General features: G+C 24.7%; 4 protein-coding genes across 11 annotated transcripts in view; 2 read left to right on the forward strand and 2 right to left on the reverse strand.

Moving 5' to 3' along the window:
* The window catches only part of LOC122537405 (vesicular glutamate transporter 2.2), a 5,922-nt gene extending 1,127 nt beyond the window's left edge, over nucleotides 1–4,795 (reverse strand). The window contains exons 1-7 of the mRNA XM_043670531.1: nucleotides 4,600–4,795; nucleotides 4,131–4,314; nucleotides 3,220–3,453; nucleotides 1,761–2,066; nucleotides 1,148–1,271; nucleotides 932–1,065; nucleotides 520–662 (exon numbers count right to left, since the gene is read on the reverse strand). Coding sequence (XP_043526466.1) covers nucleotides 520–662; nucleotides 932–1,065; nucleotides 1,148–1,271; nucleotides 1,761–2,066; nucleotides 3,220–3,453; nucleotides 4,131–4,314; nucleotides 4,600–4,652 — 1,178 coding nt within the window. The 5' untranslated portion in view covers nucleotides 4,653–4,795. The remainder of the gene's footprint in view (nucleotides 1–519; nucleotides 663–931; nucleotides 1,066–1,147; nucleotides 1,272–1,760; nucleotides 2,067–3,219; nucleotides 3,454–4,130; nucleotides 4,315–4,599) is intronic.
* A 6,526-nt stretch (nucleotides 4,796–11,321) lies between these two features.
* LOC122537406 (cysteine protease ATG4B) lies at nucleotides 11,322–13,690 on the forward strand. 5 transcript variants are annotated; one of them, XM_043670534.1, is made up of 10 exons: nucleotides 11,322–11,493; nucleotides 11,590–11,801; nucleotides 11,865–12,035; nucleotides 12,213–12,390; nucleotides 12,462–12,541; nucleotides 12,612–12,763; nucleotides 12,859–12,937; nucleotides 13,045–13,199; nucleotides 13,328–13,493; nucleotides 13,601–13,690. In XM_043670534.1, exons 2-10 carry the CDS (start codon nucleotides 11,699–11,701, stop codon nucleotides 13,666–13,668), a joined length of 1,152 nt encoding a protein of 383 aa, XP_043526469.1. In that variant the 5' UTR covers nucleotides 11,322–11,493; nucleotides 11,590–11,698; the 3' UTR covers nucleotides 13,669–13,690. The 5 variants fall into 5 exon arrangements, with proteins under 5 accessions (XP_043526469.1, XP_043526467.1, XP_043526470.1 ...); XM_043670532.1 differs by having other exon boundaries at nucleotides 11,322–11,490; XM_043670535.1 differs by having other exon boundaries at nucleotides 11,322–11,490; nucleotides 11,593–11,801.
* Nucleotides 13,691–18,104: 4,414 nt separating this feature from the next.
* LOC122537404 (protein phosphatase 1L) lies at nucleotides 18,105–24,549 on the reverse strand. Of its 4 annotated transcripts, none has more exons than XM_043670529.1 (9): nucleotides 24,455–24,549; nucleotides 23,544–23,598; nucleotides 22,923–23,168; nucleotides 22,545–22,742; nucleotides 21,511–21,804; nucleotides 19,044–19,200; nucleotides 18,844–18,974; nucleotides 18,455–18,762; nucleotides 18,105–18,370 (listed from the first exon to the last, which is right to left on the reverse strand). In XM_043670529.1, exons 2-9 carry the CDS (start codon nucleotides 23,577–23,579, stop codon nucleotides 18,286–18,288), a joined length of 1,455 nt encoding a protein of 484 aa, XP_043526464.1. In that variant the 5' UTR covers nucleotides 23,580–23,598; nucleotides 24,455–24,549; the 3' UTR covers nucleotides 18,105–18,285. The 4 variants fall into 4 exon arrangements, with proteins under 4 accessions (XP_043526464.1, XP_043526462.1, XP_043526463.1 ...); XM_043670527.1 differs by having other exon boundaries at nucleotides 23,544–23,621; nucleotides 24,455–24,541; XM_043670528.1 differs by having other exon boundaries at nucleotides 23,544–23,629; nucleotides 24,455–24,538.
* A 74-nt stretch (nucleotides 24,550–24,623) lies between these two features.
* LOC122537403 (dedicator of cytokinesis protein 11-like) lies at nucleotides 24,624–25,500 on the forward strand. Its single transcript, XM_043670525.1, has 2 exons — nucleotides 24,624–24,756; nucleotides 25,330–25,500. Exons 1-2 carry the CDS (start codon nucleotides 24,658–24,660, stop codon nucleotides 25,498–25,500), a joined length of 270 nt encoding a protein of 89 aa, XP_043526460.1. The 5' UTR covers nucleotides 24,624–24,657.
* Nucleotides 25,501–26,267: the final 767 nt, after the last annotated feature.

Raw genomic sequence — 26,267 nt, forward strand, 5'->3', positions numbered from 1 at the left:
TAGCCAACTAGAAACTGATTAATTTTTGTTCAAAACATTTTTTGTCACACAATCAGAAGTGTCTGAAAAATCGTGGCGACAATTACGTGCAACACCGTGTATATAATTAATAAATTTAAAAAAAAATATATTTAATATTAATAAATTTTTAAAGAAAATAATTTATATTATTATTATATTATATTAATAATAATTTATATTATTATATTAAAAATAATTTATATTATAAATAAATAAATGTGCAATTTTCTTGGCAAATTAGTTAAAGACACAATATACATATCTAACGTCGTTCACTAATTTGTTAATGAAAATTAATTAAAAATTTAAAAATTTTATATTTTGACTTTATGTATATATATATATATATATATATATATATATATATATATATATATATACATATGCACATTTAATGTTAATATAAAAAATTATTTAACTTTTTAAATAATTAAATTATAATATTTTATTTCCCTTCCATTTTTTGTATTTTTACATTTAAAATTCGAAAAAAATTACCCAAATCCAGACCAAGCAAAGCCACCAAGGCCAACTGCTAAAGTTATACAAATAACTACTCCTGCCGGTGTTAAGATGAAACCTGTACACGTCATGAATATCGCTTGACATATAAAAGCTCCGCAATTAAATAATTTACGCACCTGCAACAAAATAAGTATTATAGTTGCAAAATTTTTGCATCTTATACTTGTATTATATATTATATGTAATTTTAAATAGCACTTGAAAACAATGTACTAAAATTACTAAAATATAAATAGAATGTTATTTTATTTATTATATTTTATTTTGAAAATATTTTATTTTCAAATGCTTTTAATGGGGATCTATAAAAAAAATTTGTAAAAAGAAAAGTGTTTTTAGAGTAAAGACAATTTAATGACAAGATAATAAATATTTAATGACATACCTGCGTAGTCGTTAAAATTTTCTTTCTTCTTAAATAATCTGCTAAATGTCCAGAAAATTGAACAACGAGAGTCATAACTAGATACGGTAATGCAGATAAATATCCAGTCTTATCCAATTTGAAATCGAGTACATCTAAAAATAGATTACTTAAGTATAATTTATATAATTTATTTAATATTATATGTTTATCAAATAAATGTTTAATTGAACGCACCACTCATAAATGTTGGTAACTGAGTAAGCATCGTATAAAACCCCCAATTTTCGCTAAAATGAGCTGCAACAATTGCCCACACTGGTGGAGACGTAAGCATAGCTTTCCATGGATGTGTAATTTTCTATATAAAACAAAATAATCAAAAAAATTCTGTAAATGTAACATTATATTATACATATATAATTATAATTATACATATATTAATTATAATTATACATTATACATATATTAATTATAAAAAGACATAAAAGTTGAATAGTAAAATTAATTACTTAAAAAAAAGTTTTTAAATAAAGAAAATTATTGATAATAATATTTAAAAATCGGATGAAAATTATATATATATATATATATATTTCTAAGAATAAATTAATAAAAAAATTTTTTTGAATTGTTATATTATTAACAATTATTTACTTTAGATTTAGTTATTCTTCACTGATTTCAATGACCTTGAAATATATTATCAAGGTCATTATTCTAGGCAACTTTTCTTTATATACATTTATCTATCGTAACATGTACAGGCAAAAGTTCAAAATGATGTTCTTGCCAGTAAAAAGTACCCTAAAATAAATAATTACTATATTATTGTTTAGAACAAACTTACTTTTTCTTTGCTTGAATTTCCAAGGCTACTTTTAATATATTCGAGTTCGGCTTTGGAAATAGATTTATCGTCCTCTGGTTTATCCTTCACAACTATCCACCAGTAAAAAAACCAAATAACACCAGCTGCTCCAAAAACATAAAAGACGGAAGACCAACCAAGATATTCAGCCATCAAACCGGCAACTGGCATCGCAAATACAGTTCCAAAAAAACTTCCGGAAAATGCAAGTGTTGCTAATTTCGATCTTTCCAATGGAGGTGCCCATTGTGCCCATATTGCATGTATACAAGGATACGTTACACCCTAAATTCAAATGAATAGAAATTATTTTAGCAATAAAAAACTATAAAATTATATTGTTATTTTATTATATTATTCTTTTTTATTAAAATGGAAAAAGAAAACATAATATATAATACATAAAATGAACGATACGTTAATGTATTTTATATATGTATATCTCTGATAGCGAATGCATAATATTATGTGTAAAAGCAATTATTTTACATACAAGGTGAGTCACGAGAAACCGGACTCTTATACTGGTTGATTGTATTAAAAAATCTTCTGGGGCAAAGTTAGATACAGATATAAAAATATTTCTCAAGATATGTAGGATACATAAAATAGAAAATATGTAGGATACATAAAATAGAAAAAATAATTAAGTTTTTATCAAAAATAATTTTTTTAAATAAGTTTTTGTCAAAAATAATTGACAGAACGATTTGAACAGTTTAATGTTTTCATTAATTGAACGAATAACCAAGTTTAAAAGTTGATAAATTCGTCCTTATATCAATCACGATGCAGTGGGATTGAAAATACCTACATCGTACTATTTCAAAAACATCAATGATTTAAACCTCGTAAAAAATAACTTTGGGAAAAATCTATTCCTACTATTATAATACTATTATAATTTTCCAAGAAATATAAAAAGTTAAATTTGTTAAGATGTTGAAATATTTGAGAATGTTAATTGTTAAAATTTTTCAATACAAAAACAAATAACGGTGTATATACATATAAGAATATTATTTTTTGTGACTCATTCTGTATATTGAGTGCGTTTTATTTGCTATTTTATATGCACATTTTCTCACTTTTTATCTTCGGCAAAAGATTATTAGGGGCATAAAGAAGAATAGAAAATATACTATAAAAGATGTCAAACAGATTATGTGACATTTTTATAAGCTCATATATATTTCCAACATTCCAGTGTTACTTACTTATTTAAAATAAATGAAATGAGGAGGACATCTGATACAGAATCAAGAAGAAAACATTATTTTAATAATAGGACTTAAGATGAAATTATTTTTAAGAACCAATTCTTTTGATCATTATTTTTCAGAATTAATACCTACTAAGTCGAGATTTAAATAATAATTTAAAAAATGAATGTATAATTAATATCATAATAATTTTAATATTGTAATTTTTACCTCACCTCACAAATTCCTTCTACTATTCGTAGAACAAGTAGAATGTAAACGTTTATTCTGACCAGGGGTGGTGTGATAATCGTAAGAAAAGCTGTAACTGCTATTCCAAGACCAATAACTCTTTTTCCACCAATACGCGCACCAAGCCATCCTCCTAATAATTGGGTACTTATGTATCCATAGAAAAAAGAACTTAACACCAATCCTTGTGTTTTCGAATCCCAATCGAATTCTTGTTCCTGTAAAAAGCACCCTGAATACATTTAAAAATGATCAAAGTTAACAAGATTCATTTATCTTATGTAGTATTATATCTTCATAAACTTCTAAATATTTATTATCAGATGTAGTCATTTTTAATTTATTTTTAACTAAGAAAAAATAAATAGAAATTTAATAACAGATCAAAATAAATAAATATATTGATGTAACTTTAAATGAAAATCCTAAATAAACAATTTTTTTGTTATTATGTAAAAAAGCAATGAAACAGCAATCAATTACATGTTTACAAAGTAATGTAAATGATAATCTAAATGATATAACTGATAAAATATCATATATTATGATAAGAATACGTATGTTTCTGTATAATTATATTACATTTGATAAGAACTACTTTTCAATTTAATCTTACGCATTAATACATTATTGTCATATCGTTGATCTAGTAATTATTACTTATCTCGTTGATCTAGTAATTACACGTTATATCAATTATCTCGTTTGAATTGTGATAAAATTTTAGCGCCATTTATCTTTATTTTTGCAATATAATGCAGATATATGCTAAAAACTTTTGAATGAGTGAAATTTAAAAAGTTTATTATAAATATTTAAATTATTTAACTTATAAATAACTTATAGATCATCATTTAACTTATAAATATTTAAATTTGTAATCCACTTTACTTACAAAATATTCCTTTCCATTTTCATCGATTTTGCGAACCTTTGCGGTCATTGCAACAATGGCTACGCTTAAATTTACACGAAGAATATATGATGTAAAAAATCCGAAAAACGCCAATACTCCGACCACGTATCTTCTTTTTTTCCAAAATTTCCAAGATGATATGTGTTCATCTTTAAATTTGACACTAAAAAAAATCACCAATATTATAAATTCTAGCATTTCACATTTCGAAAATACAATTTCTATGATTTCTTAAGTAATTAAGAATTTTTAAACAATAATATACTTCAAGCTGATTGTATTATTCAGAAAAGTAATGGAATTATATGTCAACGTGTTCAAATCCTGTATTACATCTGTAGTAAAAGAAAATAATTTTATAAAATTGTTAATAATCTCACCAGAAATGAATAATGTTCAACCATAATATTACGATGCAATGAAGCAGTTGCAAAAGAACAATACTCACGTTCCGTATTCAGTATCCTTGGCAAAATCGACCGAGGATTTCTCTCTCTCCATCGTTTTTTAAGATTTTAAACGAAAGTTCACGAAGTTATAAAACACTTCTGAAACGTATCTTCGTTTACAATGTTTACAACAAGATGGTTAATTATAATCTTATCCGAAATTTATTATATATTTTTTAATTAAATAAATCAACACTTTAATAAATGTTTTAAATCGTTTATTAAAAAATTTTTAATTGTTTATTTATTGCTTTTTGCTATTACTCCTTTCAAAATGTATAGATATCATTAAAAATTTAAATTAATTCATCAAAATACTAAAATACATAAAATAAAACCGTATAGAATCACACACTAAATATTAGATTAAAGATTAAAAAATTTTAATCACGAATCAGTTTTACAAGGTAAGCAGTTAATATTATCTTTTATTTAATAAGACGTAAATTTTTCAACAAATTATTAATATTCGTACGGAATTTAATTAATTTTTAGCATGTTAATAGCTAATATTACGATTTATAAAAAAAGTGACTTCTATGTGCTACCTGATTACTAAACAATATACATAATAACCAAATATCAATATCAAAGAACGATTTTACACATAACTAATAGCAGTGACCCAATAATATTTCGAAAGTAGAAAGTTCCGTACTTTAGCAGACAATGTACACATATGCAATATGTATATATATACTATACATATACATGTTGTTACGATCATCTTATACTGTCTTATACTGTAAAATAAGTATTATAACTATTTCATTTACAAATTAATAGAAATTATTACTATAAAATTAATCAATAAATTTAAAGTTACTTTTTCTTTTCATTAGACAGAGGGCAACACAGACTACTTTGCCGAGTTCCAGTGTTGTGCACTTTAACATGTCGTGATTAAAAACATTTTCCCATTGTCTCAAACAATTCAACGAATTATGTTTTCGATACCTCGTCTGAATATGAAATTAATTTTTCAAGTACACTAGAATCCGTACATGTTTTCTTGACACATTTTTACCAAGGCATTTTTACCGTAAATAACGTGACAACCTGTTACACAGAGCAACAGTTGTGACACACGTGTAAGTATTTCGCGCATGTTTAATGGTTCTAGTACGATGTTTAAGGCTTTTAATCATATTGACGATAAAACTACGTTCAGAAATATGTGTTTTTTTTTTTTTTATTACAAACCTGTTCATAAATTGTACAACTGAAGCACTTAAAAAAGAAATATTTTTGATTTTTTTTCCTGGTTTGAAACTTCATCAGATGAGAATCAATCTTGATCAATTCACAATTTAATTGAAACATATTTTATTTTACTATCCAATAAAAAAATATTCATCGTAATCCGTTTATACCAAAACAGAATTTACGACTTGTCACAGATGAGAATTATAATAACTATATTCACAACATTTCACGATTTTTTAAATTTAATTTAGAGATAATTAATAGAATTCATTTTTTTTTTTATTATCTTGAATTAACTATAATATACTTTAATATCACTATGATTTTAATATTTTGATTAAAATTTGTTACTTTAGTTTATTAACTTTCAACTATATTCAAATATACTTCACGAACAAGAGATATTTTAGCGTGTACAAGTTATATAAAGGGTTTTAAACTTAGCGGTGTCACTGAGGTGTGCTCGCAATCGTGTCTGAAATATGATTATTATGATGTGAACGTGAACGGTAAGCCTACGCTTCCAACTAAGCGTTTGGAGATTATTGATCGCACACTATATCACTTTCATTTTGTACCTTCTAGTTCAGAATCTTATGGATAAAGAAGGAACTATTAAATGTGTACATAAAAAATTAATTTACTATTCAAAAATTTCATTGTCTATAAATACAATTCCCACTTTATTCGTAAGTGTATTTATCATATATGCTTAAAAAGAACGTAACAAATTTTTAAAAAAATTTAACGATATATGTTTGCAAAATCAAAATTATTTATTAAATAACATTTATCTCTTTTTTTTTGAAAGGATATATTACAATTTTGTGATTGTTCGGAAAATTTTCTTTTTCTGCAATGATTTCTTTAAATTTTATTTTCTATGAACATAAATACATACTTATATTAGTTTTGAAATACTTTTCTCATTTTAAAATAATATTTAAAAATTTATATTTTAAAATATTTAGTCTATGTCAATTCTGTTCACAAATTTATTAATATACTAGATCCACTGATTGAAATCCTTAAAATATTTATCAAGCCATGCAGTATAGCCACTTATTGTTAGTAATTCTTTTTTCTATTATTATTTTATTTTTCTTTTTATCTTTATATCTATTTTTTGCTTTTTACTATTTGTATAATGGATGATGCTATCTTCGATAAATGGAACGAATTTAATCAAATATTTTGTTCTACTATTATTAGCTATGTTATTTATTTGTGGAAATTGTTATAATGACATATATATGTTTAGTATTTAAATCATATTACATAATTCTATTCTTATATATCATTTAAAATTTAAATTATCTACGTTTACAATGATTGACACAAAATATATTAACACATATAATGAAAAGTAAAAATAAATGAATATTATCTATTTGTATAAATAGAAGAATTTTTTTCTATTCATTAATAGATTTAGAGAACAAGTAGAATTAATGATAAAATTTTTAATTTTATTCTAGTAGGGAAATCTGTATGTTTTTAAACATATTACTATACCTTATTATTAAAATTTTCTAGATAAATACATACATACGTGTTTTTTGCATTTAATGCGTTAGAAAAAATGTACTTGTATTATCTTTCTACTAAATCCCATAATATAGCGTTAATTTATATTATAAATATTAATATAATTAGCTCTTCGACCGTATCTTGATTGAACAAACAGATAAATCTCTTTATTGTGTCGAGACAAAATTAATTAAACGTATTATCAAGATAAATTTTGATTACATAGGGATAGACAGGAATTTATTGGAATAAATTTGTCTGCGTTTATTAATTTTGGAATAAAGTATTTGCAATTATAATTCAAATATTGTCATTATTTACGTCATTTTATATAATATTTACATTTTCTACTAATATTATAATTTCTATTGAAATGAAAGTGATACAAAATCGTGTTTATTAACTTCTGGACTAGCGAAGCATCTGTAAATTTAGATGGATTATATTAGATTGTATATTAGATCACACCGGATCGGAGATTCGATTTGCAGGATATTGTTCTCGCACAATTGGAACTAGACAAACCTATTGAGAACACCTACTTTTACATTCCGTTTAATCTCGTGTATGTCCCTACACTTTCCGCTACACATTAAATTTGATTGCTCTACTTTGGTTGATTGTTAAATTAGACGTAATAAAGTTTAACTATGAATAAAAAATTAAATTTCTGTTTGATACGTATTTTATTTAAATTAAACATATATAATACAACTTATAAATTTAATGAAACGTAATTGAAATTGCGCAAAATTTAATTTGTTACTTGACAATGGGTATCTTCATATAGCCAATTTATTTCATTAATTTGATTAATTTGATTTTGCATTAAATTCAAATTATTTCACTATACTACGAAAGACAGACGGACAGTTAAAAGTATATTAATCTTGTAAAAAGTTATATAACAAAAAGTATACGTATGTAAATGTACATTTGATAAAAAGAAATCAATTGTATTGTATTACATGAGACTTTTATTTATTAAAGTTCATTAAACGATAATTATTGTAATTACGTATTACATAATTATATGTTTTCTGAGCAATAATCACATAATCACAAAATCACATAAACGCATAATCTTTTTAGCATTGCGAAAAATAGAAGAATGCCAAACTTTATGAATTATGAACAATAGTGAGTCATATCGCGTATATTTTCAAGCTTTCAAACACCATAGTTGACAAATGATTATGTGCTGTGGTATATATTTGATAATTAATTCCTGTTAGATTATTCAATGACAAATGCAAAAAAATAAAATCTTTCTAAAGAGCTGCTTAAGAAAAATAATATATATATAATATAAAATAAAGATAAATAAAGTAATAGAAATTTTTGGAACATATTGTAGCATAATAATCAAATTTAATCGAACTAAATTAATAATAATTTTATAAATAAATAAATAATAAATTAATAATTTTAAATTGATAATTTTAATACAGTAGTGTTTTTTATTGTTTGAATTTATTAACAATTTATTAATTGAATTTATTAACAATTTAATTATTTTCTATTGTATAAGAGAAATAGATTAATTTATATTTTGCAAAAATAACAATCATTTAATAATAAATAATTGTTCATTCAAAGATTTCTAGACATAGGCATTTATATATGGTATTATAATAGAAAGTCCATAGAAAGTCTCAAGGAAATCTAGTTTATAAAAGGGAACGACATTACAAGAGATTTTATTAATAAAAACAATCGTTGCAGTAGGTGTGCATTTGATCAAAGGTATTTAATCTAGTATTCGATCTAACATCGGATATGTCAATGTTAAGCAAACATTTTTCATGAAACATAATTCAGTTTTATTAAAACATTTATTTGTATTTAATCAAATTAAACAATTGTATTGTATTACCGTCATCGATTAATTTACATATTTTGTAATATATTAATTATAATCTAGTAATAGTATAATAAATAAATAATTTTGTATAATACTTTTTCATTGTATATTAATTATTATTTAAATATAAATTTATGCTAATCCTGTAACTGATATTTATGTTAATCCTGTATTTAAAAATAAATTTATGTCAATCCATTGCATTTTACTAATAAATTAGTTTGATTCACTTTTTTCTATTGAAAAATTGTGAATAATAATTGTTACATGTTAATAAATTTTAATTTCTAATTTATAAAATGTTGTATTCAATATGTATTTTAAAAATTATGTATAAATTATTTTAACATAAATTATAGTGTGTAAATTATTTTCTTCGTTACAAATTTATTTCTGAATTACAATTATTTTATAATAATGATATTAAAAATTCACTATTTTATATTCTATTTTTATCATTTACTTACAACTTTTAATTCTTGGAAACAGATCCATAAATGTCACAAAAATTTAAATTATCACATATTCACAAGTTTACAACGAAAGAAAAAACTTGATTTTTGTTTAATTATATTATTACGAAAAATCTACAAAATATGTTTATCACATTACTTAAAAATCAATAGAAAATTCTGCAAAATGTTGCACGTTAAAAGATGATAACTGATCGAAATAAATAAACATACACGTCAAATGGATAAATAGTCAACTGAGTGCAGATAGAAATTGAACATACAGGAAACTGAAAATTTGTTCTGTCATGCGCCAATCAGAGTATTCTATCACACTTGTGATTGTACGAATATTATGCAATGTAACAATTCGTAAATATTTCCTTACTTCCGTTAGATCACCATTGACATTTTACATTTCATATATTTTCTGACTGAAATATTTTATTTAGTTTCATAATAATTATTTCAACTATATTTAATAATACAGAAACTACCAAAAATAATTTTATATTTTTTTTGGTATAAAAAAATTTATTCAATGATAGTATGAAACAACGTTACATAATATTTCAATATATATGTATATATATATATATATATATATATATATATATATATATTTATGCAGTTGTAATAACAATTTTTCAAATGAGGAAGCACGTGCAAATTCCATACGGAATATATTATAGTTACAAATGCTAATTTATTTTAACTTTTAGCTATCGTAAGATAGAGATACAAGTACATCATAAGAGTTTTCAACTACATTGTAATTGAAAAAGATGAATTATACTACATAATGAATTTAAGTAATTCAACAAAATTTTTTATCTAAAATTTTGCCTGTAAATTCATAAGAACTGCTAAAATTTAAGAAAATAAATTTGGAAATAAAAATTTTATTATTTTTTTTTTGTTCTTGTTGAATATTTTTATTTTTATCAAATTAAATTATTTAATTATTTGATTCAAAACAGTAAAAAAATCTTTATCCCTGACCTGTATATATGTAATATATAAAGAATAATAGTAAACATAAATATCGCATGTAAGAAAATAAATAAATAAATAACTGAGCACAAGTACTTTCAATTACTTTGTATGAGAATGTATGCCATCTAGCGTAAAGAAAGAGTATTTGAAATATAAACATACATGCAGTATTTCACATTTATAATATACGAATTCTATGATGTAAGAAACAGTTTTCCTTATTAAATCAAAACAAATAAATATGTTACAATGAATACGAGAAATAAAAAAAATTGTCTCATTTGTATAGTTTCTTATAAACTTATACATGCGTGCAAAGATTTAAATGTAACAAATTAAAATTATAATACATATATTTTTATATATTTACATACTTTATATATTAAAAATGTATATATTATCCCTAAATATATACGTACGCATATACTATGTATACGTATATCCTATACCGAACAAATACGAGCAAAATTCTAGAGCGAATTAGTTCGTAATAGAATATCCCATTCTAGCTTTCAAAGTGAAATGAAAAACTGTCAAATTACTATCTACGTGTTCAGATATAAAGAACATATTTATTAATTTTAGAACAAAATTTTTTGAATTTAAATAATATTATACATTTTATGTATATCGTTTATACAATATATATAATATATTATCATACAATTCATGTTATTTTAAAATGCTATCTTCGAGATATCTGTTAATCAGCTGTGTTGCTGATGTCATGACGTTATTGACATTCTTTTAAAGTCAAATAGCATTATTATAATATTCTTTTTTTCTTGCGAAAATGAAATTTTCGCTCAATGAACAATGACGAATACTGTTTTAAGCTGAAGGTGGTTGTATTATATATATATATATATATATATATATATGGAATATCATTCTTTGACAAATACTTAACCTCATTTTAACTATTCCTTTTTTTTTTTTAGAAGAAAGCTGTATTCCCTTTTTTGTATAATTATAGAATAACAAAACATTTTATCCATGATACATTGAAGAATTTTAAATTACATAAATAATATTACAAATACTGTGAAAATGGATAGTCTTTTCACACAAAATATTTCAGAAGAACTAGAGGATATACCACAAACAGATGAACCAGTTTGGATTCTTGGAAAAAAATATAATGCTATAAGAGGTCTAATAGTTAATTATAATGGGGATCTGTAATAAATTAGATATGTAAGATCTTAAATTTCAGAACTGGACGCAATTCGTAGGGATATAAAATCCAAATTATGGTTTACTTATCGAAAAAATTTTGTGCCTATTGGTGGTTACAATTCTACATTTACATCTGACAAAGGTTGGGGTTGCATGTTAAGATGTGGTCAAATGGTTCTTGGTCAAGCTTTAATTATATTACATTTAGGTAACTTTTAATTTAAATTTATTAATTTTATCACTTAATACTTTCATAATTATTTTATACACTTAATTTTTATCAATCAAATTTGTTTTCTGATTAAACAATTTTATGACATAAGCAAAATTTTATATAGATTAATTATAAACATTTAATTTTCAAATATTAAAAAATGAAAAATAGGTAGAGATTGGCAATGGACACCAGAAACCAGAAATAGTACGTACCTGAAAATTTTAGAACGTTTTGAAGATAAAAGAACTGCCGCTTTTTCTATTCACCAAATTGCATTAATGGGAGCATCAGAAGGAAAAGAAGTTGGACAATGGTTTGGGCCCAACACAATAGCACAAGTATTAAAGTACATATTTGTCATATTTTTAATATTTTTATATATAAGATTTGATATTTTATCAAAAATTTAATTTTTAGAAAATTAGTTGTGTTTGATGAATGGAGTTCAATTACAATACATGTTGCTCTGGACAATACATTAATAGTTAATGACATTTGTAAGTAATCAAATTATTTATTTTAATATGTGTATTTTTAATTGATTTTTTAACATTATTATATTTGTAGTAAAGCAATGTAGAGTAGAAGGAGGTACAACAGTGGAAACTGATGATAATATACCATTGAAAGCACCTAGCCAATGGAAACCTTTATTACTTTTAATACCTCTTCGTCTTGGATTAAATGAGATTAATCCAATTTACATTAATGGTCTTAAAGTAATAAGGAAATAAATGTTCTTGCATGAATTACTAAAATTGACATGAAATATGGATGAAGTTATGAATAATTATTCATACCTATAATTTTTCAGACTTCATTTAAAATTCCACAATCTCTAGGAGTAATAGGAGGAAAACCCAATCTTGCATTATATTTCATAGGATGTGTCGGTATGTATGTATTTTTGTAAATTAAAAATTAAATTAAGTTAAAGAAAAAAAATATGTATATATGTATCATGAATGAAAATGTCTACAAATTATAATCTTATTTACAGGAAATGAAGTAATTTATTTGGATCCTCATACAACACAAAGATCAGGTAGTGTTGGTAGAAAACTAGAAGAGGAAGAAATTGAAATGGATATTACTTATCATTGTAAATCTTCTAGTCGTATTCTTATTACAGGAATAGATCCTTCTATAGCACTTGTTAGTATATAATTTTATGTTTAAGACTTACTTAGGCAATTACTGTTTAGGAATTAGTTAGACAGTTAAACAATTTATGAAAAATAAGATATATTTTTATAAAATAAAAAAATAACGTTTTATTTCAGTGTTTCTTTTGTGCAAGTGAAAAAGACTTTAGATCTTTATGCAAATCTATTCAAGAAGAATTAATAGCACCAGAAAAACAACCTTTGCTTGAATTGTGCACAGAGAGATTAGCACAATGGTCACCAACTGAAGATGTAGCTTTAGAAGCAATAGCAGCTTCAAGTTGTAAGTATTTCAAAATTGATATGATGTTAACAAAAAAAAAAAAAAAAAATTTATTCAATAATTGAAATCTCATTTGTTACAGTTAATTTTAGTAATTTTTTTTATAGTTGTAGATTTTGAACATATAGATCCACAATGTGATACATCTGATGAAGATTTTGAAATACTTGGTTGACATTTAATTAATAATTAACAAACATTACGATATAAATAATGTATATATAACATCAAAGATAGTTCATTCATATATAAAATACAACCATTCATTCAATACGTATTGACTTAGTTAGTACTATTTTAGTACTAAAATAATTTATATCAAACAGTTAAAATTGTATATATTACTTATAGCTAAATTTTTTGGACATGAGTGATCTATTTATATTGTTAATATAATATAATATAACATAATATAATATAATATAATATAATATAATAGAGTATAATTTTTCTATAAAAGAGATATTCAAACTATAAATTATATAAAAATGTTCAATTTTATAAATAACACAGAATGTACTTACTTTTTATACCAATTAAAGCAATATATGCATCTGGTAAATAGTTGATAAATAGTTAAATTGTATTATTAATTATGTTAAAAAGTAATTCAAATATGAAAACATATGTCTGAAATGAATTAATTAATGAAATATACTATGTGTAATATTTTTTTATTTATTTTCAATGTGTACAATGTAAAAAATTGTACAATGTAAAAAATTACTTATAAATTAGCTAAATTTGATAAAACAAAATAAAAAATTTAGAACATTCATGTCCTTAAAATACTTTTGCCTTCTTTAACAAATAATGCATGTGATTTTAATATATAGTGATATGCTTACAATGCAAAAGTTTTCAATCAGATAAATTTTTTAGAATTTATTTTAAAAGCAATATCTAAAAAATTATAATTAATATTATTATAGTTTTACTATATATATAGTTTTACTTATTTATTTACAAAATTACTATACAAAAATATAGTAAATTTAGTACTGCAAATACTAAAAATTATAAAATGTTATTCAAAAGTCACAGTTATTTTGTTCTAGAAAAATCTTTTATTCTAAAATATAATAATTGTAGTGTTCATGTTTTGCAATACTGTTATTATTAGAAAAAATATAATTATAAAACATTAGTAATAATTTACAACATAAATATAAGAATTATAAAAATTATAAAATGAAGTGATTAGAAACTTTTAATACAAAATAACAAATTTTTTATTTGTTATATTTAATAAAATGTATATTTATAATATCCATGTATCTGATATTAATTAAAAAATGTTTAAATATTATTTTTGATATACATACTAAAAAATTTACTTCATTGGAAATTTTTGAATACCACTGTATATTATAAATTTAAGAAAATCAAATTAAATATTTGAATTTTAAAAATTAGTTATAATCTTACATGTTATATGTTTTAAAAATGTGTTGATAATTCATAAAAATAACCAGGAATGTAAAATATCTTTGATTAATATAAGTATATCAAAAAAATAAAATGATTTTTATATTGATTTATATTATCTAAAATTGCATTAGTTTTGTTAATAATACAAATTTATTACAATTTAAACGTTATATAAGGTGCATAGAAACAGTAGATAAAATTTTATTAAAAAGATTTAATGATGTTTTATAATTCAAGATTTTATAAAATTAAAAATTTTAGTCTTTCTCTATATATTTAAATAGATTATTTTAATATTCTATTATGTTATTACATGTGGCTAATAGTTCAATTTGTATTCAAATTATAATGAGGATTACATTTCCAGCCAATAGAAATATATATATATATATATATATATATATATATATATATATATATATATATATATAGTGTTGTCCAAAAAGTTCGTGCCATTTTTTTGAGGAATTTCAAACGCAGCGCATTTAAATTTCAATATACATTTATTAATTTATGTAGTTGCCATTTTGTTCTACAACCTTTCTCCATATATCATGCAACTTGAATATTCCATCCTTCCAAAACCTCTCAGGTTTTTCGGCGAAAAACTTTTCAACATGATTTTTTATTTCGACCAGAGTTAAAATGTTTGCCATTAAGGGAATTTTGTAATGACCTAGGTGAAATAGGTGAAAATCTGAGGGTGCAAGGTCTGGTGAATATGGTGGGTGAGGTAGCAGATCCCAACCAAGCTCCAATAACTTTTGACGAGTAGTCAAAGATACATGTGGCCGCGCATTGTCCTGATGAAACACGACGCCCCTCTGATTCGCTAGTTTTGGACGTTTTTGATCAATTGTTGTCTCTAATTCGTCTAATTGCGAGCAATACTTTTCCGAATTTATCGTCTGGTTGTTTGGTACAAGCTTATAATACAGGATTCCTTTCCAATCCCACCAGACACAGAGCACGACCTTTGGATGAAGTCCGGCTTTTGGGGCTAAAGATGGTTCATTCCGCTTTTCCCTCCCGAGATCTTTTCTGTTCAACATTATCATAAATAATACATTTTTCACCCCCCCCCCCCTCCATCACTACTTGCTTCAAAAATGGTATTTCCTCGTTGCGTTTATAGAGCGAATCGCAAATTGAAATGCGGTCCATCAGATTTTTTTCGGTAAAGTGGTGAGGTACCCATACATCAAAACGGTCCAAGCTTCACAAAATGCTCGTGAATGGTGGATTTTGATATTTTTAACATTTCTGCTAATTGACGTGTCGTATGGCGTGAATTATTCTCGATCAATGTTTTTATCTGATCTTCGTCAGTGGTGGAACGCCTACCCGGGCGTTCCTGATCTTGAAGGTTGAAATCACCAGCTTTAAACCTAGAAAACCACTTCCGCACAGCTCTTTCAGCTACAACACCTTCACCGTAAACAGCGCATCTTGTTTGCTGTTTGTTTGGCATTTTTGTCTTTTTGGTGAAAGAAAAGCATCAAATGCCTATAATGCACTTTGTTTACTTCCATATTTGAAAGCATGTAAAACAAATATTAATGAACCTTAACCAAACTTTTTTCTAAATATGAAGTATCTATGCTATACTTTTTAGAATAAGTGCATATGTCATTTGTTTTCAAACATTCTAATATATTCAGACCTGTTCTAATACCTACCGAAAATCGGCACGAACTTTCTGGACAACCCAATACATTTTTATAAAATTTATTAAAAAATTAAAAAAAAATTAAAGTTGAAAAAATTATAAAAATATAAAAATTGATTGTCTTATGATATCTAAATAAATATGTGGTTTTGAAATTAAAGTTGAAAAAATTATAAAAATATAAAAATTGATTGTCTTATGATATCTAAATAAATATACACAATTTCAGATGTGGAATTAATTTTTAATGAATAAATATTTTATAGTACAATATTTAAGACCAATTTTAACTGCACTTTACAAATATCAAAATGTATTTATTTGAATACCATAAAATTTTCTGTATTTCAAATTTTATATAATAAAATAAAGTATACAATTTAGAAATGTTTTTATTATTAATTTTTGGTACGAATAAAAGAAATTTTGAAAATATATAGCACCATTGACTAAGATATATATTATAATTTATACCATATTAAAAGATATTATAATGTAATTATTATTAAGTAAATATTTTTTGTTTATATGCTAATAACGTTACTTAAACTAATTAAATTTAATATGTTCACATATATATCTTATATATAGGTCTTGTTTTATATGGTAAATCTGTACCATATAAAATGAAATAAAAAATAATTGATGATGAGAACCAAAAAAATTAATTTTTTTTTTAAGAAATCCGAATTTCATATAATATAATAAATTTTTTTTTACTGGAATGACTATTGTCGCTCAAAATGTCTTTTACTGTTTTGTAACAAGATGTCACTTTTATTTTTTTTAACTTTTTATAATAAGTCGTATAATTTTTTAAATTACTTTGAAATCATGCAAACATTAATTATTTACTAATTAATACTACTATTTCTCAATTATGTTTTAATTATTTTTAATTGTATCGTTTTTATCGTGTAACAAAATGTGTAAAAGAAACTGTATAGTTGTGAATGTGACATAACCATATTATATCATGTAACTATAAATAAAGCTATGAATAAAAAAATCCATGTAAAACGAGACCAAAATATACTTTTATTACTTATTACTTTCAATGTACAGAATTTTTTACATTCAAACGATCGTTAGTTATTTAAGTGTAAAATATTATATTAAATGTTAATAGTTATTTTATATAACATATTCAAACGTGATTTTTGAATTGTTCATTTACGAAAGTCATTCATTCAAATTTATATAAAAATAAATATTGCATGTTCTCGTTTGTACATCAAAATTTTCATTCTGATACATATATATGTTACATGCATATATATATGGATTATTACAATAATTAATAATATATATAAATATACATGAATTATGCATTCATATTTTGAATCATACTATGGTATAGAAAAATGAATATTTCACAGAATAAATTTAATAGTATAATATACAATATACATTTGATTTCAAAAATATAACAAATAAAACTTTTTTAAATTCAATTCTTTCAAATTTTATCAATGAAGAGTATATTGTAAACATTGTAATATATAAATAAAAATAGTTATAATGGATATTACAGTAAAACTAAAATTGTCTCTATAAAAAAATAAAAACTTCAATAAAGACATAAACAAGAATACATTCATTTTTTTCCAAATTTACACTTACTAGTTATTAATAAATGATTAATGACTAGAATTGCTTTGGAAAAAACAAATTCATTGTGTAATTAAATAATTATTGATTTTTTTTAATCTCTGATATGCTGTATTTACGATCCTTCAAATTAATTACAACTACAGTAATATTGTCAGCGGAACCCCTATATGTTAAAAAAAATAAATACATAATCAAAAACTAATTCAAATCGATATTTGAAAAAAATCATAAAGTCGGTTTATATTACCTGTAATAACTTTGTAATGTGATACTTTTTGCACCAAAATGTGGTTCATTTATACGTTCCTTAATAAACGCAACAGCCTCTTCGTTGGTGAAAGTATCCCATAAACCATCTGACGCTAGGACGATAAACATTGGATTATGATCACTGAGATCGAAAGTTAAAATATCGGGATCAGCAATCACTAATTTTTTATCTTTTAATGGATAATCTCCTAAAGCTCGAGAAGTTGCTAATATACCAGCAACTCTCCATACACCATTAAATGTTACCAAACCACCAGCTTTGTTTATTCTCCGCCTTTCTCTTTCCTAAAAATTACTTTCGTAAATGAAAAAATATATTTCATTATTAAATATATATATATATGTATATATATACAAATTACATACTTGTTGAGGTTTGTGATCAAAAGATAAAGGTATAGCATTTCCTTTTCCATCACACATTACACCTCTTGAATCTCCAACATTAGCCACAATTAATTTATTGTCTTCTAAGAGAGCAATTAAAGCAGTTGTACCTACATTATGAATTTTAGAAAATTATTCTTAAATTTAAATAAAGAAAATAACTATAAAAAGATGATTACCAGCTACGTCCATATTTTTTTTAGCAGCCTCAACTAATAATCTATCCACTGCCAGTACTTCATCAGTTAGTAATCTACCATAGTTTATTTTATTCCCATCCAGGTAATTCGTAATATCTACTTTTGGTAGTCTTTCCGTTGTTCTACATGGTCTCACCTTACAATTAAAATAAAAAAAATGTTTTACATATTTACTATTTTAATACTTAACCAGCCGGTGCTTAAGTGAGTGAATTTTCATTGACAGCCAGCAATATTTTGTAAGTTTGCAGAATGAGGAAGTAAACTATGAATTCTGTTATAATTTTCATATTTATCAACATTTTTTTATGAAATTTTATATGATTACTCTTCACAGTCCCTGATTGAAGATATTTTATTTAATTCGAATATTTAGATTTACGTTATTTATATGTATATTTACACTATTTAAAATGGCACAAAATATAAATTTTTAAGATAATAAAATAAATTATGATATACCAAAAATTCGTTTTTATTATTTATTATTACTAAAGCAAAAACTCTAAAACTAGATATTTAATATTTTTTTAATGAATGGTAGCGCTCAAAACATGAGCCTTTATGCAATGAAATACCATAAAATTTGTATGTAAAACTGAAGCTTTTTTTTTTGATGCAGCGCATACTTTGCACTGCTTCTGAGGACATTTTTTCTTTCCTCCTGTAATTATTTTTGTATTCTTGTGTTTCTTGAAATCTTCTGATAATCTTCCAGGAGGATCATAATTATATTTGGAATCCTTGGGGTAATAATATTAAATGGTCCTAGTCGTATGTCTTCAGCTGGATCATTTTCTAAAACATCATTATGTATCTATTGAATTACAACGCGGTGCAGGAATTTTTTGTCCATTTAATGTAACACATACTGTGAAAGCATTGAAAGGGGCACAATTTAAAAAGAATATAGCAACTCTCTTGGTCTATTTTTTTGTTTCGTGAAAAATTTTACAATATGATAAGTATTAGACAGCCCTATCTACGCGTTTCATATATTTGTTATACTAAAATACAGTCCTGGTTTTGAATAAAATTACCAGATAGACGATTTACACGATTTGAATCTTTCATGACTGCTGAATGTATTATAGATATCATGTACACATTAGTTTTCTTGGGACTCCATACTTGTACATATAAGTATATCATTCTTTCTCAAAAATGATGTTTCACTTATAGCTAATTTTATATTTTTTAAAAAGTCTTGTATACCTCAATTTTTTCGAATTGTACTACAAATACCACAAGTTCAAATTTAGTAGAGTTGTAGCAATTTGCACACTATTATAATAATTATCTAAGTAAATGTAATACCATAGATAATTGTTCCAAAAACTGACAGTATTGTTTCTTCGATTTTTTGTCCACTTCCACAATACACCATAATTACATATGTAACCGGATCTTTACAAACCACATGCACGAGAATTCCATATTTGGTTATTAACTTTGCACGTATGTTCTAAAATTTAGCTTTCCACGCCAAGGAATAATTGCTTCATCGAGAAATATTTTTTTTTCGGGAGTATTAAAAATTTCTTAAAAATAGGAGATGTTCGAACTTTTTGAAGTCTACCTGAATTATTTTATAAATTTTCATTATTATTGCCATGACTGCTAGATTTGCCTAAACCGTTGTCTGCTTATCACTTTTGAAAAAAAGGAGTTTCAAGAAATGGTTCAGTAGACAAATAACGACTTTACGCACTTGTCCTATTAAAATTATAACAAAATTTTTTCATTTCCGACGGTGTAATATTTCTACTTTTGTTAGATTATAAATTTTTCACGATTTTGATCGTAATAACGATTTGACTTTTCAACTATATAAGTAAAAAAAATCATCACCTATAAATAAGTTTACATTGTCAGTAATGAGAGTTATCTGATGAATTTGGCATAACTTTCACTCCCGAATAACCACTGAAGGATTCTACGTACAGCTGATGAAATTGATACTTAACCAAGTTTAGACATTATCACTCTGATTCATAGGAAAATTGCATAAATCGTGAACGATTTCTTTCTTGAACAAAATACAATTCATCTTTACTATCATCACTATCACTAAAATTTGAATTGTAGTATTCAATATCACTCACTGATAAGTTCAATAAATTATCTGCGCATATTTCTTCGATATTTTCTTCATTTCTGTCTGTTTAACATTTTTTAGAATAAATATTACTTATTTAAAATTTTTTATGTAAAACTTACACAATATAATGACTTCCAGAATAGTAATGCTTTGAGAAACAGATTGATTATAGTTCACTGCATATATTTTGTTCCATTTACCGAATAAGTTAAAAATAGCTCTGATCTACAATAAAGTCTAAATGGGTATCAATACCTGGCTGTTTACGTAAATTTTTTAAATGGGTATTAATACCCGACCAGCCGGTTAAGTATTAAAGGATATCAAATTTAACATTAATCATACTTCTCTTGTTATTGGCCTTGGCAAGCTATCCAATTTATCAAGTAGTTCTGGATCAGTTACACCAACATTTTTCTTCATGCAATCATCTGTCAATGATGTGCTCACAGTTTTACGAAAAGATTTTTTGCGTTCAAGATGTCCTGTATCACTTTTTTCCTCTTTCTTTTCTGTTTCTTCATTTTTGTTTGTGTTTTCTGATATATGTGATGCTTTGCCAGCTATCATATCTTTTAATTCAATTACTTTTTTATTAATGTTTGGAATAAGTTTGTCACGTGCATAATTTGCTGCAAACTATTGAAATATAAAAACATTTGTTAGTGTCTTATATTTATAAGTAATAAATATGTTTAGAATATTACCATGTCATTAGTATACTATTATTAAAATATTTCTTGATACTATTTAAAACACAACTGGCAATAATATATTAAAATATATTTTAATAATCTGTTCTGTTATAAATAAAAATAATGATAGTGAATTACAATAATAGTGATTTTTAATTTAACTATTATTTACATATTGTCAAATCATTTTCTAAAGATATTGATATGTAGAGAATACAATTTTATTATTTTTTTTATTGCATGCACTGTTGTGGTAATACTTAAAATTTTTCTATATAAACTAAGCAATCATATAAATAATGACAAAACTATAATGATATTTCATATTAATCTATAATGACATTCTAAGTAACTAATACATAGTAACTTATGAAATATAGGAATAAATAAACACAATACAATATTAGTGAAATCTATTTTCATATTTCATATTATTATCATATAATTTAATCTTTGCTATTATATTATTAATTCTGTATAATTTTACCATTATAAGGAATTTTTACCTCATTCCTGTGTTTTTAATCTGCAATTTTGGAAGACAATAATCATATAATGTCATAAATTTAGAAATTTGGAAATTACAATGTTATTTGAAAAATAATGTTAAATAATTAAATTATTAATATGAAGTCCCTATTATACTTAGATGTAAATGTATATGTTAGACATTTCTGAACTTACTTCTCCACCATGTCCATCAAATATTGCAAATAAAGATACACCTGTATTATTCATATCTTCATTTACAACAAAGCGATCTTCCATACTTGCTCTGTGACCTTGAACAGCATATGCAGCAATGTATCCTTGCCTTAATTCCCAACTAAGCTTCACCCCATTATTTACAGAATTATCAACTAAAAATTGTAACTTGGATACCTTAAAAAAAAAAGTATGATATAGTACCAATCTTTACTTTTTGTTGTACTTAACAGATAATTAAACGACAAGTAAACTTGTAACTGAAGTAATTAAGTAATTTTTTAGTGGATATTTACAATACTTAATTTATGTTTGTTATAATAAATTATTATATAGCTTATTTTTTAATTTATTTACTTTTGATGTAGTACGACCAAGTGTATATTGGATTTTTCCTAATAATGATCGGCTCCATACATCAACAGCTTGCATATAAAATAGAATTACTGCCAAAATTGCACCACAAACTAATACTTCTGGTTTCAATGCGTAAACCCTCATGATCCTCCAAAAATAGCCCAAAGGAGTATTTATGCCAGCATTTAATCCTGTGGGAATACCCACTGCAAACTTTGATACTAGCTTCATGTATGATACATATGTCTGTTATCAATAAAAATACAAAATTAATGATAACGATTATAATAAAAAAAAAAAAAAAACGGAAATTTCAAGTGGTAATAAACATTACAAAGAAAATGGTAATTTCAAACAGTAAACATATTATACTCTATATCACATATCTCTCTTATTGGTTAAAAAAAGATAAACTTATTTTACTTTTTATTTAAATTTATTTAAGCAGAATTAAATAAATTAAGTAAATTATATTGTCAAGATCTGAAAGCAATTGAACGAAACTATTTTTGAATACGAATCACGAGAGACGAAGATCATAGACCGAACATATAATACGTGTTAGACACTTCTCTTTCCGAAAGAAGAAAAAACAATTACATTTAATTATTTTTATGTTACCTGATATAGAATCTTGTCTTCCAGTTCGTCATCCATAATATAATGCAAGGAACACCTTGAATCAAGCCACTTTTGAACCTAAATGTCTCAATGAATATATTGACAATTATTTACAGCATAGCACAAATGCAACGAGTACATCGAATATGCATGAAAATTTGCATGATCGTTCGATCACATTCAATTTGTTCAATGAATGTTCAAAAGTTCGGAAAAAGTAATAATTAATTTGCACATTTGGCATCTACAGCAGACGACACCGAATTATGCAAACGTTGCTGTAGGTAAACGTTTGACCTCACGCCGTAATTTAAGCACGCGGCACTGTTGGCATTCCGCATTGTGTGTTCACGCAATGAAGGGGATCATTTTATATGTATGTAAAAGTGTAAGTATCTTGACTTACATAATTAGTAAGAATTTCTTAAATTTAATTTTAGTATTCTCACTTACTTTCGCATAACACGATAAAAAAAGAAGTAATTTACTGAAATATAAGACTAAATGCAAAAAATGTTTCAATTAATTATAATTACATAATTTTTACTTATTTTATTAAATTCTCAAAAAAAAAGTAAAAGAAAGCAAAGTGTAGTTTTCTAACACACACGCGCGCACACACATTTACATACGTATGATTTTTAACACATAATATATATTACGTTAGGTATGCATGTACATTTAAAATTCGCAAAGAAAATTATCATACAATTAACAAAGTAAATTTATAGCGTATGCAAAATATGTAGAAACTTTTCAAAATGTCTAGTTATTTACCTTTGTCCGAGCAATAAATTACATTACAATACATACATTATAAAGTTACAAGTTTATGCTACATGTACTTAGTAGTAGAATATTATTTAGGTTAGAGCGTGATTAAATAGTATTTTATATCTAAGCATATATACCGGATATAGTTGCAGCGATGTACTATCACGTAAACTGCGTAGGGAGGACTGTCATGCGTTGCTACGACGTGAGCTTAGAAGCCGCGTAAATATGGCTGCAACAATAGCGAGCGGTTAGTATTGTCCAAAGTAATGAGCACACATGATGATCGTGATTGTTCTCGTTGGCGTACGGTGATGAGATCCATGTGTCACCGGCGAGGATGAGCGAAAGAAAGTTTACCCGTGGCCTGGGTAAACCGGGCATGGCCGCTCAATTACGAGAGACCGTCTCACAGGTAGTACGCGAGAGCACCGTACAGGTAGGTATCTTTGACACGATGCATTTTACCGCTTGATTTTCTTTGGATATTTTTTTTTTTATCATTTCTCGAACAGTAGATACGCAACAAGTAATATCACTGAAGATATATTTCCCCGGTCATTTATCAGGATCTTCATGATATATTTAATTCATCATTCGTGATAATTGTCCTTGATTAAATGCAGAGCTAATTATAAATATTTCGAGGCAAAGAAGAGTTGGATTTATCTTTTATTAATGTTTTTTAAATGACATTTGTTATTTTATTTTTCTTTACAACAGTCTCAGGACATTAAGTTTTGGTTATTTTAAAGCTGATGTTATTCACATTGGAACATGCCCATTTATAGTATCTTGCAATATCTTGATTCATTATTCATTATTTTCTTGAATTAAGAAAAACTTATATTATTCTTAAAAGAAATTTATTATTACTGTCATAGCGAGTATTAAGAAATTAGTATTTATTTTTGAAAATTTATATTATAAGTTTTAATGTATATAGATTACATTAATTTTTAATTACTTCAATTTATTATTATTTACATTTAAAAAAATGTTTTTATTTCAGAACAAACCACATCTGGTAGAACCCATAGATTTCGAAAATTTTGTATTAAAGAATAAAACTTTATTACAAAATGATCCTCAAAGAGAACTTGTACTATATCCTCAGGATGATGTTTCAGTGAGTTTTAACTTATTATGTTTTGTCTATTTGAAAACATATGTGCATGGATAGATAAATCATCAGATAGATTCATGCACAGAATGTTTGTAATATTACATAACTTTTAAAATCTATTTTTAAATTAATATTTAATATAGAATTCTTTTGTTTTTAAAATTTATCATTTAAAAAAATTCAGTGTTTAATTTAGTGTCTCTATATATACAATATATATACAAAGTGTTTCCTGTACGCGACTCACAATTTTTCTGCTATTTACAGCCATCTGACAAAAAGAAGTTTAGAACAAAAGTTGAACAAGGTGTACAGTAGGTATGAATAAAAAAAATTTCGAAAACTATTTGTTTTCATAGCTAAATCAAGGTTACTTTGGATGAAACAAATAGGAACATATAGTTTTTTTTCCACCGTATTGTAGAGAACATCAAGGCGAATTCAAAACACATATTATATGATATTTTTATTAACATGTTACTCCTTTTACAGTAGTGGAAATGTGAATTTAGCTTCTAATCTGAAGTCAACTATGTTTACACTATCTTAGAATCAAATACGACGAGAAAGTAAGCTAAATGTTCACATTTCCACTATTGTAAATGGAGTAACATGTTAATAAAAATATCATATAATGTGTGTTTTGAATTCGTCTCGATGTTCTCTACAATACGGTGGAAAAAAATTATCCTACTGTACATCTTGTACCGTTCAACTTTTGTTCTAAACTTTTTTTTGTCAGGTGGTTGTAAGTAGGAGAAAAATCGTGCGTCGCGTTACAGGAAACACCTTGTATATATATATATATATATATATATATATAT

The sequence above is a fragment of the Frieseomelitta varia genome, unplaced genomic scaffold (assembly GCF_011392965.1).
Source record: "Frieseomelitta varia isolate USP_RPSP 00005682 unplaced genomic scaffold, Fvar_1.2 scaffold_907, whole genome shotgun sequence".
Classification (NCBI taxonomy): Eukaryota; Metazoa; Arthropoda; class Insecta; order Hymenoptera; family Apidae; genus Frieseomelitta; species Frieseomelitta varia.